This window comes from Rhynchophorus ferrugineus, unplaced genomic scaffold (genome assembly GCF_030347505.1).
Source record: "Rhynchophorus ferrugineus isolate W39M unplaced genomic scaffold, kcgeb_rfMv2 rfM9, whole genome shotgun sequence".
In the NCBI taxonomy this organism is placed as follows: domain Eukaryota; kingdom Metazoa; phylum Arthropoda; class Insecta; order Coleoptera; family Curculionidae; genus Rhynchophorus; species Rhynchophorus ferrugineus.
Window position 1 is genome coordinate 16,445,790 of NW_027472588.1, and position 14,754 is coordinate 16,460,543.

General features: G+C 33.2%; 1 protein-coding gene across 3 annotated transcripts in view; it reads right to left on the reverse strand.

The window, feature by feature from the left end:
- Positions 1-14,754, reverse strand: part of LOC143202105 (diacylglycerol kinase eta) — a 436,917-nt gene that overhangs the window by 27,871 nt on the left and 394,292 nt on the right. For 2 of the 3 annotated variants that reach the window (XM_076413382.1, XM_076413384.1), the window contains 3 exons: positions 13,977-14,271; positions 6,452-6,661; positions 4,351-4,586 (listed from right to left, as the gene is read on the reverse strand). In XM_076413382.1, the coding sequence (XP_076269497.1) occupies positions 4,351-4,586; positions 6,452-6,661; positions 13,977-14,271 (741 nt within the window). Of the gene's footprint in view, positions 1-4,350; positions 4,605-6,451; positions 6,662-13,976; positions 14,272-14,754 lie in introns of all 3 variants that reach the window. The other variant, XM_076413383.1, reaches the window with a different exon arrangement.

A 14,754-nucleotide genomic window follows, 5' to 3' on the forward strand; every position in this document is an offset into this window, starting at 1 on the left:
GCATACCTCAAGGTTCCTCGCTGGCCCCAGCCTTATTTAATCTCTTCATTTCAGATCTGGCGAGAAAAGAGCACATTGACGTCGCGTTTTACGCTGACGACACTGCTTTCTTCACGGCCGCCAGGTTCGAAGTTACAATTCATAAACCTTTACAGAAGCAGCTCGATCACGCGGTCAAGTGGTTCAAATTCTGAAGGTTGCAAATCAACCCCCTGAAAACCCACGCCATCATTTTCCATAATATGCATTACGCACTGCGCGTCTCGCAACTTAAGATCGACACCGCAATAATTCCATGTCTGGATAACGTCACGTACTTAGGTCTTCACTTCGACCGGCGGTTCTGTTGGCATTCCCAAATCTAGAAAGCAATCCAGAAAGGTCCGGGGGATAGCAAACCTGCTATCTTCTCTGATCTGCCCTTCTAGTAGACTTCCCATCTCCATCAAATGTTTATTTTACAAGATGTTAATTCCGTTTGTACTCCTCTACGGATCTAATGTCTACTTCAAGTTTGTTACATTCAACCAGGTCAAACGGCTTCAAGTTTTCCAAAATAAGCTCATGAGGAGAATATTAAACGCTCCATGGTTTGTCAGAAATAATCAAATTCATAGGGAAACTGACACTTCAGAAATCAAGCACTTCATATCTCAATCATTCCACAAACAACAACTCAGCTCAAGTTCTTCTGAAAACACGCTTGTTCGTGAGCTGGTCGACATGCTGGGAGCTTAGCACCGTGTCACCGCTAAACTCCCCCCTTTTCCAGGCTGAAACGACCTCATCCGTCGCTACAGTCATAACTTTTGCCCCCATACAACAGTATCCAGTTGTGTGTTAACCCAATAACGGCTGCCCGATCAGCGGGTGCTATATCCCCAAATTTAATGCAGTAGCAGTAGCGATCCACAGGATTCAACTGTGAGGCGGTTTCGGTTTAGTGTATTGGTAAGCCCAGGGGCAGTCCCACATAACCCGGTCCAACTTGTGATTCCAGGGTAAGTCTCCGCGACCAGGTATGCGTCATGCATTCCACCGCCTGGTTTTAGGCCAGAACAAAAAAAAGCTTCAACAACTTGAACCTGTCCAAATTCGAATTTTCACTGATTGAGGCTTTTGAGTAACTTTGGTCCGCATTAGATGGCATCATATATAGCATTGCAATTCCTCAGGTATGAATGTTTCTTAATTTGAATTGTTAATGGATAGCAGTATTTTGAACAACTTTGATTCACTCCTAATGATCTTAAGGTCGGATATTAAAGATGCTTGTTTCTAATTTGCTTTAACTAAACGCTTCATTTGTCATATTTAAACTCGATACAAATTATGTATTACTATTGGATTATTTAATAATGTAGGCTTTGAGCCAACAGGTCAGTTATTAGCTTAGAGCCTAGAAGACATCAGGTTTTATCCAGCCTGGTTACTGGGCTGACTGGAGTGGCTGTTTCATAAGTAAAGAGTATTGCAACTATATTTCTGTCTGATTAAAAAGCTAGAGTGGATTAGTCTCAATCTGGTTTATACTTTTCTCGTTATGCTACTATTATTGTAATCTCTCTTGGAATTATATTAAAATCGCCGGTTATTGTATTTCTCCCATTTTTTATGTCAAACATTATTTAGATTATTCATATTATATTATTTTTAGATAATTAAACTTTTTTAAATCGTAAATTTCGAAATAATTTTCTATTGTCGCCATTAATATTTTATTAAAAATTGAAGGAAATCATAAACACTATAAAACAGCTATTAATCACTTTTAATACATACTTACTCAATTACTAATACTATATATTTTCTTAAGTTGTCAATAATCAAAACCTTGAACTCTTGAAATCAGTTTTTAAATAAAATAATGAATGAAATGAAAGAGATTGTTTGCCAACTTTTTTTAAATATATTCTACGATTTTGATTTTAATAGAAATGCTTTATATGGAATTGTCAAACGTATGAATATCTCGATTTCTTTATATAGCTACGTATATTATTAGATATTTTCATTTAGATACATATTATTTGATAATGGTTTACTGGTAATAATACTTTGAATTCGACTATATTGAGTTAGTAATTGCAGTTTTCTGTTTGTGATTAAGCCGGTTCAAAACAACATTCAGCCCCATTTGGATATACAGCGTGTGGTCGGCTGGATTCGGACGTTTAATTTACGCGGATAATTAATTTCCAAATAAGTTTTGTTGATAAATAAACAATCAAATTATTAAACATGATACTCGTATTTAGACGTTGTTAGTGTTTACATTTAGTATGTAAATTGAGTATATTTATTGTATAGTACGAAATTAGTATGGAGTGACTATAATTTTACCTAACAAATTATTGGTTAAATTTATCGGGCCTGGGGAGAAAATCATGGCGTTTTTACTTTGAGTACTTTACGTTACTTTGAGTTATTTTAAACATAATATTATAATAAAGGATAGAACATCATGCAAGTATGTTAAAAAAACTGCTGCTAATGCTACTGGTACTTTAATCTCAATATTTATTCTGTAGAAATGCTTTGCTTACTGTTGTTTTTTGTTTTGCTATTTTTGATCTAAAATATATCACTGAAAAAACTGATGGATTTCTTGAAAAATTCCAGCAAAATCCATATCAACAAGGTTGTTATATGGAGCTAAGAATCGACCATATTGTTTCGACTTATTCACATCAGGTTGATCATAAAAAGCATGGATTCTTCCTGAGTATCGTGACAAATTGAATTAATATCTGCGACCTGTTGTCGAAACGCAATAAACTCGATCTGGCAACACGAGACTCCATACCATGACATGATATACAGACCTTGATACCATCCATTGTATAGTTCAGAGACATAATTCTTGTGACTATTACTTGTCTGATATCTGCAGAAACAAGGTTTTTGTTTATTTTTATTTAGTTATTACAACGATTATTATGTACATATTTTATTTTAAAACTGTTTTCACTAAGTCACTAATTCTTTATATATTTTTTGAAGTCGGTTCAATTTTTTTACTGTTAAATATTCATTCAAAAAATTAGGCACTTATTATGGGGAATAATAAGAATAAAGAACAATGATTAAAAATAAGCCACCTAGCCTAGGTGATTTGAGAAATGTTCTAACCAAACTAGAACAACAACAAAAAATCGTTGCCCCCGCCAGGAATTGAACCCGCAACCTCCGCGTGTAAGCTTCCCATATGATGGTTAGTGCTTAAAAAGCAAATTGAACTGTCTTTGCACTGAACGACTTTGGTAAGCAAACTCTTACTAAAAACTCCTCTAAACCCCTGAAGGGTATAGCGGCCCGGTCCCTACTTACATCATCGGTTTATCAAAATAACTTCAAATTGTTATATATTGTTATAATTATACTGTGACTCATAACCGTTGAGGAGTTGTATCTTCCGTCATATCATCTCAGCGATAACACTAAACACAAATATCTGATTCTTTTAGATAAAAAATAATGTGAAAATATTGTACGTGTCTTTGAAATTTGAGGATTTCGATTTTCCCCCGATTTCCTTCAGTTCCAAAATCATATCTTAACGTGGTTCCAAAGAAGCAAACATAACATCAAATAATCTTATTATCCCATCACTTTATTCCTTCACCCACTTACTATTTTAATTTACAACCAAACTGGGGCATTTAGTTTATGTTTGTATTTGTTTAAGAAAATAAGAAGGAACGTAATATTTGACAAGAAACAACCATTCCAGTCACGCTAGTAATCAAGCTGGATAAGATCCTATGGCTTCTGGGATGTTCCCTAAGTTGGCCACCGGCTTGTCAATAGTTCGAATCCTATGCTAATCAGTAGGTCTCAGATAAACCGTTAATTAGTTAAGATAAAGGAGACTCAAAAATATAATATTAAATACAGTAATACAATTTTAATATCGCGATAAATCACGCCCTCTATGGGGAACTAATAACATTTAAAAAACAAAAAAAACATCTTGGGATTTAACTAATACATCAAAATTCCTTTATGTTCGTCCAGAATTAATGATCGGTGAATGCGAGAATACTTAAAATAATATCACTCAGCTGGATTTCACTTTGTTTGTATGATTAATGGTATATTTAAAATGGTCCAGTCGAATATCATTCATCCAGTCACATCAATGACACATAAAACCGTGAAAACCCTATTTTTCTCTATCCTTATGAATAATATATGACAACAAAGAGAAACAAACATATTTTTTTCGGACGAAGAGAAGCACAAAGTATAACAAGCGAAAACGTACGTGCACCTTTCTATCGTTCATTTCCTTTTACGTGCATTTTCGGGCGAAATTTTTACATTTTCCGCAGTAGTAACGCTACTCACTTGGTCGTTATCCTTGCTCTCGTCGAGATCTTTATCCAGGGCCGCCTTGACGGTACTGGCCGATACGTTCGACAGTTCTTTCTCCAGTTTATTGAGGCTGGTCGTACTGCCTCGATGACTGGTCGATAGACTTTCGGTCTCCTCCATCAGGGTGCTCTGGCGGGTGACGTTGGTCTCGGTTTTGGTGGATTTGTTCGTGCTGCGTCTCTTGAAGGATCGCCGTGCTATGTCGCTTCCTATAATATGAAAGCAATCTACAAAAATTCAAGTGCAAGAAAAATCGTCCTATTTATTGTATTGAAATATACAATGATGTATTTCAATTTTATATTTTCTATAACAAAAAAATATTAAAATCAAATACCGGGGATAGAAAAATTATATGAACACGATGCAATATTTAGTTTATTCAAAATAGCAATGAACTCACTCACTAACATCACGATATCGTCTGTGCCTTTCGTACTTTTTGTAAATTTATTATAAAATCAGCCAGCAATTTTCCTTCTCATTTTATTCCAAAGTTTTTCACTAATGTTATTATAAATTTATAATAAATTTTATTTGTGAATCCTGTTGACTATAATTTGTGGTTTTCTATAGCTACAATAATTCATTACCAAATGCTTCCAACTACTGTTTATTTTGTTGTGGAGATATAGAAGTCGTCTTAAGACACTACACCGTGAAATTTCAGGCGAAATTTGTTTGAATATTGAGAATGCCTCTTTATGCGAGACTCCAAATTTTCTTTCACAAATATATTATTCCGGCAATAGTTCTGCAGCAACAATTTGCTTATCTGATGTATGAGCCCTAAATTCCATATTCAGTCGAACGGTTGTGAGGTGTCCAGGAATATTAAGGGCCAGTATTTATTTTCTTCGAAAGCCTTCTGAATAACCGCTGTGTATATCTATATTTGCTTTATGGACTTGCTCTACTGTTGAGTGACGATTTAGAAATCAATGTCGGAAATCTGGCACATTTCTAAGTTTAACTAAGCGTCCAGAATATATATAAACTAAAAATAATATGAGTAATTTCATTTATTCTTATTATTCAGTACATTTATCGGTTAAACGTTATCTTCAAAACGAAACAAATATTGCAAAAATATATATAAGTGTAGTTTCCTTTGTGTTACAAACCTTAATTAAAATTTCTACGAGCATTTACTTTTCATAAACTAGAGCTTGTTCTTTCGCAGAAAAGGTTTTACAGAGGTTTCATTTTAACATTTTAACATTTTTGGTTTAAAAAATTTAATTACATCTTGATTAAAACTAAAGTAAATTAAAACATTTTGTCAAATGCAACTAAATGATTAAGTATTTTTATATATTATATGTCTGATATTTGTTTAAATTTCATGTGTTATATTAAGTGTTGATTTGTAATCTATTTTATGATGAAAAAAATAGTTTCTTTTATATATATTTGAAAACAATATTATCAAAAATATTTTCTATCACTACTTAATATATTTTCTCATCATTCGAGCAAGAGAAGAACCGTGCTGGTGGAACTTATGAAATGATAGACCGTATGAAATTAATTGGAACAATATTCGAGAATACAGCTGATGGGGCAAGATTTCCAATTTCAATGTTTCCAAGTATTACTTGACCTGTGTGTCTTTCAGAGGTTTACGGTGATTTTTTCTTTATTGCTTGATATAATTGGTTGTAGTCAATAGCGATTTCCAGTTATGGGCTAGGATTGATTCTATCAAATACACAGATCAGATTTTGAACTTATAGTGATGGTTCACCGAGCTTAACCAGCAACGTATAAAACATTCAAGTAAAAATTCTTTGCTTCTAAGCTTTGTTAGTTGCTTGCAATGTATTGATAGTTGATTGCAATGCAAAGTATTGTTATGTATTTTTAAGCAAATAAAATGTACCGAGGAGGTATGCTTAACAGGTGTTTTATAGAGTATGGATTATGGGAGAGAACGCAATTTTTTGTTTGTTTTTAACATAATAAATCTCTTCAGCTATTTCAATTAATAACATTTTTGACGGAACTAATTTTAAATTTGGAATTAGGGAGGGAGAAAAAATACCAAGTGTCTCCTAACCCTATTAATCCTTACCTTCTACAAACTGTGCTAAACTGCAATACTTTCTGGGCTGGTCGTACTCGAACCTATTATCCAAATAGACATGCTGTGACATAAAAGCCCTATTTTCGAATCCATACTGAGCATCGTCCTCCATCCTTGCCGTTACTGGTGCCGATTTTCTTCGCAAACTGCTTCGCTTTTTTCGTTCTAATGAGTCACGTTTAATGCTGATTTTGCGCTCTGTAAAGTGATTATCGTTGTTAAGTTAATTACTTCAATGTATCATAATTAATAACTAATATTTTTATTTTATATTATTGGATGGTGCATATTGTTAGAAAATTATTTTTTCTGTAATCTATACTTTGTTAAGTTTGAGTATAAACCACAAAAGAAATTTTCTTTCGCATCCCTGCAAAATACGGAGAAACAACCATTCCAGTTACGCCGGTAACCAGGCTGTATAAAACCGGATGTATTTAGGTATGATACGTAAATTGAGTGATTAGCCAAATTGTTTAATATTGGGACCGCGTTTAGAAGAAGATCCAAATAAACTCTAGTTGATACAAAGGATACTTAAATAAATAATAGTAAAATATAATTTAAAAAGGTTTGAGTTATGAAAATGAATTAGGGAGTTATTTAATACATAAAGTCATTTAGATTATAAATTCCATCAAAGGAAAATATGCGGCATTCACGAAATATATTTTGAAAATGTTAAAATAATGTAAAACGTTGTTATATATTTGTTTTCAGCTATATTTTCCGATAAAACTAATTCTCTCATTTTAAATCTCTTATTGACGATAACGGTGTTTTTGATTTTGGTAGTTACGTAAAATACGACAAATCGATAATTTTTATTAGAGCTATTTTGTTTAAATTCAATAAATACTATTTTTAGATAGATATTACAATACTTAATATTTATGTATTTTTATATTAGTTCTCGTACAAATTATTGAATTAGTCTTTTCCATTGTTATTTTTATTTATCATAATATACATAAAAAAAGGATTTTCTGAGATTCCGAACTATATAAACATATGGTAATAGAGATAAAGGTCAATAGGGGTCTGTGGAGAAAAGCTTCGCTATCTCCAACATAACAGGTCAATTGAAAAGTCCCCGGCCTGACACATAGATGGCGCTACTAGAATTAAATTCATATGTTTTTTAGTTAGTCCTAACCCTTAAAAGATGCGTGTATGAATTTGACAGCTATCGGATCATTAGTTTGTGTATTATAGCATTTTGGGTGAAGCAACTTTTGGTATTGCGAAAAAAATGGATAAAAAGGAATTTCGTGTGTTGATAAAATATTGCTCTTTGAAAGTAAAAAATACAAAAACTTGGCTTGATGCAACCATCAAGAATTGATATGCTAAGTTTAGACGTGGTGAAATGAACACTGAAGAGGGTGAACGAAGTGGGCACCCAAAAGAGGTTGTTATCGAAGAAAACATTAAAAAATGACCACAAAAGGATTTTGAATGGCCGTAAATTGCAATTGAATGAAATAGCAGGCACTCTAAAGATATTAACTGAACGTGTACATCATATCATTCACGAATATTTGCATATGATAAAGATTTGTGTAGGATGGGTGCCGCGTGAGCTCACTTTTGACCAAAACAATGGCGAGTTGATGATTCGGAGCAGTGTTTGAAGATGATCAAGCGTAATAAACCCGAGTTTTTGCGTCGATATGTGAGAATGGATGAAACATGGCTCCCTAATTTTACTTCGAAGTCCAATCGACAGTCATCCGAGTGGACTGCACACGATGAACCCGCTCCAAAACGTGGAAAAACGTAACAGTGGGCTGGCAAAATTATGGCGTTTGTGTTTTGGGATGCGCATGGAATAATTTTCATTGACTACCTTGAAAAAGGAAGGACCATCAACAGCGATTGTTACATAGCGTTACTGGGCCATTTGAAGGACGAAATTGCCGAAAAACGGCCGCATTTGAAGAAAAAGAAATTCGAATTGCTTCCTTATCCCCCGTATTCTCTAGATCTGGCACCCAGTGACTATTTTCTCTTCTCAGATCTCAAAAGAATGAAAAATTTTCGTTGAATGAAAAGGTGATCGAGGAAACTGAGGCCTATTTTGAAGCAAAGGACAAATTGTACTACATAAATGGTATCGAAAACTTGGAGGGTCGCTATAATCAATGTATCACCCTTGAAGGGAATTATGTTGAATAAAAAAACTAATTTTGCCAAAAAAAAGTGTATAATCGCCAATTCAAGTAACTTTGTCCAGTTTGAATATCTATTATAGGCAACCGTAAAGAAAACAATTGTCCATGTTAATAAATGAACTAACTAATTATAACTAACATTCTTCTATTACGTATTATACAACAAAAATGTTTAATGCTTGTATTTAAAAAATATGTAAAACTACCGTCACATTATTAACTTGGTAGAAATTAGAAATAAAATAACAAAAATAAAGCAGCTAACTTAAAAACCTAACCACAATATAATAAAACAATCTTGACATAATTGTTAGGTGTGGTATGTGATATTACTCTGCCTTTATAAACTTTATCTTAGTGATCTTGATCTAGAGAGTAATAACATAATAATAGCATAACTAAAGATTTCATTTAACTTATTTTTTACATAGGTATTTTTAACTCCATGATTTCTAATAGATCCAAAATAAAAATCCTAATTGTCTTGGTTAATTATGCCACAACATACTGATTTTGACACTTAACCAAAATATATCTCTTAAAAAAGAAATTACACTATTCATATGTTGATTTAGTTTGCGCTACAAATCTTCTTCTACTTTAGTCACGTTTGTCTTCATATTTTTGGCATTGTTCCATTTGAACACATTTTGGATTTATATCGCATATATGTTGGTCATAGGGTGAAAAACAGGTTTTAATAAATCCAGATAATTTGGAATTTAGCTTTGATTATCTGATTATTTAGCTCCCTGTGCACCTGATTTGAGCACCTTAGATCGAATATGCATTATAATTTTGATTATAATTTAATCACAAAAGCGTAGAAAAACATTAAAAGCACTATTTTTTTGGTGTGGACAAATGCCTTGGTGGCTCTTAGCATAGCTATTAAAACAAGTAGAAAAATTTTTCCAACATTGCTTATAGAGTTAAATCTCCACTTTCTGTGTGTATATAAAATCTGAATAAAAGATGGCACTAGCTCGGTTGAAAATGTAACTAGCTTTATTAAAATTATTTAAAGTTATTCGCGATAAAATCGCTGTTTTTTCGGTCTCTTTAAGTGAACTAGGATGCTTGCGTTATGGATTCGTAATACTGGATGATTTACGTGTACATTAGGATTAAAATGAACATTATCTGTAAGCAAGATATTGGTAAATGTTGAAAAGCGCTGAATTGCCTCTGACTGGTAACCTTTAATCCTTGAACAAATTGAATACTGTAGGAGTGCTGCTTTAGATGTTGGTATCAAATGCGGAGTAACTGTACAATTGAAAGGTTTGGATCGTTATGAACAGACCGACTAACTTTTTCCACATATTCTACTGTTATTAATAGCCTTGGTTGGATTTTTAGTTTTTCAATATTATACTGGTTTCGTCAAACCCTGTGATACATTTTCGAATGTAAGGAATATTTGGCATATCGTTTAAGTGACTAAAACTGGAATATCGCAGAATATTCCTTAGGATTCATTGCGTTAACGTAAGATAAATAAATATATTTTTTGAGAATTCTTATACTTTTGAGATGAACAAAAAATAAAGTTGCTGCTGCATATGAGATTACTTCTATTTTAAGAAGGGTAAGACGTCTTGTATGCAACGGAATTGAAAATTTATCCGATATAGTTATTGCGCTATCAACTTAAAACATAAAAATCCTTCAGGATAATTCACATTCGAAGACTACTGACCATTTGGTATAGGCTGGCGATTTACAGTATTGGGATACTTCTGGGTGATTGGGAGAAATAGACGTACTTTAAAGCGTCCATATTATCGCCAAGAGTTGTAATTTTCCAACTTTTAGTGGCTATAAATTTTGGGACTATTAACTTTACGCGCCAAATGGCAATACTTTATATTATGTCATGTATTTGAAAAGGTTATTAGATAATTTTGATAACCAATTTTACCAGAGATATTAATTTTCTTAATTAAAACCTATAAAATCACGGATTAATATATTGAATCGAATATTAGGTTAGGATATTAAAGTAATTTTTTAAATGTTGCAAGGTAAAATCTTAGCCATAGTTATAACTATTAGCAATTTAACTTTATGGATGGATTTAGATTGATTAAGATTGGGATACATCTGTATGGACCTGAGACAATCAGTGCACAGGTTAAGAACACATTTAGAAAGGCATACGATGGCTTGGACATGTCTATATAATGAAAGGTGAATGAATTCTTCACATACTCCTGCGACGAAATAGATGTTTTGGGTATTTCGAGAAGCTCCGAAAAAGTAAAGGCCGAAAATAATAGAAAGCAATTTGAAAAATAGGATTATGACATAGTTTAAGGCGTAAGTAGCGGTTAATCACCAATTGTGGCGAGATTTAGTGTAGATTAGGAATTGGAAATCCACACCTCATAGTTTGTTCACTTGGTTTAGTAGGGGTACTTGTAATTTATTTTATTTCTGGAGTAGTCTCATTGGTATATATGGATGAATAATCAGGATGATCTTATTAACATTACATATTCGTGGTTTTTTTATTTCATTTTATTACAATATTCATAAAAAGTGAAATTTTCCCTTATAGGTTATTGATTAGGATATGTGACAGAAAATGCTATAACTTTCTATTGATATAACTTTCAACTTGAATGTTTCCTAGTATAATTTATCTGTTTTGAGATGTATACACGTATGTTGGATTGAGGAATGATTATGCTATGTAATAGGTACACATTTTTGATATGCAATCTTTAACCAGATAAAATAGTGAATATTGAAATAGATTTTTAATAACTCTTGAATCCCAATGAGCTGAAAAATACAGGTCTAATACAGATATGGCGCTAGTTTTATTGTACCCACCTCTTTTTCAGTTAGTACTAGCCTTCAAAAGAAGGATGTTAAAATTTTATGACATTCTACTCATAAGTTTCTGAGTTATTGAGCTCAGAGTGACGCTATTTTTGTGTTTTAATATTAAACTGCTTGTAATGGTAAAAATACTATTCAAGCGAAGCAATCTCTTGAGAAGTATTATAAGTACTCCGCTTCATCAGAAATAATAATAAAACGTGGATTTTCTGACTTCAAAACGTGGCCGTAGAGACACCGATGATGCAGAGCCAAGTGGATGTCCAAATGAGATGGTAACACCAGAAAACATTAAAAGAATCTACAAAATCTATTTGAATGATTGAGAAATGGAGTTGCGTGAGTTATTAATATTGTAAGGATATCAAAAGAACGTGTTTGTTTTATATTGCATGATCCTTTGACTACGAGAAAGCTCTGTTCAAGGTGGGTGCCGTGTTTGCTCACTGTTGACCATGAACAAGAATGTGTTGATGATTCTGAGCGGTGTTTGGCCATGTTTAAACGTAAAAAACCGAAATTTTTGCATCGATACGTGTCAATGGATGAAACATGAATCCACTCCATCCACTGGTGATAGGTCTATTTTGATGAAAAAGAAATTTTAAATCATTAGATTACAATATATTATATTTAACTGACCGAGAATTATATGAAAAAATACAGAAAATAAAAATAAATTAATTGGGTTTTTATTGATCAGCCCACAAATACCAAGGAATTAAAATAATTAATGATTGTTATTCTTCTACAATACAAACATAAATAATTTAATTGGTTACGGTTGATAATTAGTACTAGTAAATTGATAAAGAAGATAAACATATTTATTAAGGAAATTTATTAAACTGTAACTGAAATTATGAAATAAATATTTTATCGAGTATGACTAGTAGAACTTATTAGATAAAATAGTTAAAATTACAATAATTGACATTTATTAAATAATACCGGTCTAGAACAAAAGGACCGTTCGTATATTTTAAATTAATTTTTATGCATTTGTGTATGATGAAATAATATGTAAAAATTCCATGATGTGAGGAATTGTTTTATTGTATCAATATTGAAGGATTCACGGATGCATTATGCAAGATTTAATATGATACAGCACAATGACGTCTTTTCACGCTTGAAGGAAACTTAGAAGAAATTGGAATTAGTTATTCGGAAATTAAACTAAAATCATAGTAGTAAAAAATAGTCACAAGAATGCTAAAAGCATTTCAAGCCTAATGTGTCTGAAAGTACATTTTCTTTATCCGCATCTCGTCTACTTTCCGGAAATTTCTCCCGAGCAAGGTGAACGGTATCACCAGAACATTAAGCAGGCGGAAAAAGGCCTAAAGGAAAATGAGGGACTCAATGTTATCAGTCTACTGTTGGACGCTTCAGAAGTAACTTTTAGATTATTCCCACAAATACAAATATTCAAAGAGAGGTCTCTTTGGGATAAAGAAAAATTGTTAGGGTGTGCTAGTGAACGTATAAACTAGATAAAAAAAAATATGTATCTTTAATGATTTGTGAATAAATTAATATTTTTGAAGTCTATTATTTATTTTAAATTGAAAAAATACAGTTGAAAATACACTGCCCCAGGACAGGAAAATCAACCATCAAGGATTAGTACGCTCAGTATAGACGTGGTGAAATGAGCACCAAAGACGGTCAACGCAGTGGACGCCCAAAAGAGGTTGTTACCGACAAAAACATTTAAAAAATCCACAAAATGATTTTGAATGACCGTAAACTGAAACTGAATGAAATAGCAGACACTCTAAAGATATCAACTGAACATTTACATCATATCATTTACGAATATTTGGGTATGAGAAAGCTCTGTGCAAAGTGGGTGCCGCGCGGAATCGGAGTGGACTGCATACGATGAACCCGCTCCAAAGCGTGGGAAAACGCAACAGTCAGCTGCGCATGGAGTAATTTTCATTGACTACCTTGAAAAAGGTAGGTCCATCAACAGCGACTATTGCATAGCGTTATTGGGCTGTTTGAAGGGCGAAATCGGCGAAAGACGGCCGCATTTGAAGAAATAGTAAGTGATGTCTCACCAAGATAATGCACCATGTCAAAAATCCATGAATTGGGCTTTGAGTTGCTTCCTCATCCACCATATTCTTCAGATCTGGCCCCAGAGACTATTTCCTGTTCTTAGACCTCAAAAGAATGCACGCTGGGAAGAAATTTTCGTCGAATGAAGAGGTGATCGCCGAAACCGAGGCCTATTTTGAAGCAAATGGCAAATCCGACTACAAAAATGGTATCGTTGAAAAGTTGGAGGATCGCTGTAATCAGTGTATTACCCTTGAAGGGAATTATGTTGAATAAAAAAACTAATTTTGGCAAAAAAATGTGTTTTATTATGGTAGGCCGGGGACTTCAATTTACCTGTTATATATATAGCCATATAGAGATTATAATTTATTTATTTAGTCACATAGTGATAATCATATATTAATTGATGCGCTTACCTAATTCACTATGGAATAACGTTGTGTCATCTGTATAAGTATCAGCCACACTGTCTTGATCGTATCCATAGAGCATTTCTCCGAGCATAGAACTGATGTCGTCCATGAGAGACTCACCCTGGACTACATCAGATGTCGGGTATGTGTCGGTTTCTGGCGAATCGATGTGACATATGTGACCATTGACGTCTTCACCATCGCTGCCTTTACGCGGTACAAATGACCCTTTGTCCAATATCTCGCTGGCGATGCTTACTTCTTCGTTGGATATCGCTGATATGATACTGGAGCATTCCTGAAATCAATATTCAAAGTTATGTAATGTAATGTAATTATATAATTTTAGATAATTCACAATATAAGGCATACATAGATTTTGAGTGGTTCACAAAACATAGCTTTAAAAAACTAGCATTAAATTGTATCTTATATAAGGTTTTAGCATGTCTTCTGATATTTTTTTCACTAGTAGCTCTTAAGAAAAACTATTACATTATATACTAATGAAAATATTTTTCATAATTTTGTATTACTTTTTTTCATCTTTCTGGCATTCAATCAACGATACATTTTTGCATAAGTATAAAGTAGATCGGAATCGAGTTTAAGCCAACCTATGCGGCATCGATCTTAAGAAGTGGTAATCAAAAGGTGCTATGTCTGATAAATATGCTGGGTGCGGCAGAACGTCTCAAAAAACTCTTCCTTTTTACCCTGAAAGCCGTGAAATCATGAGTTTTCAAATTTTTCTGGACACCCGGTCTCTGCACATCGTTAA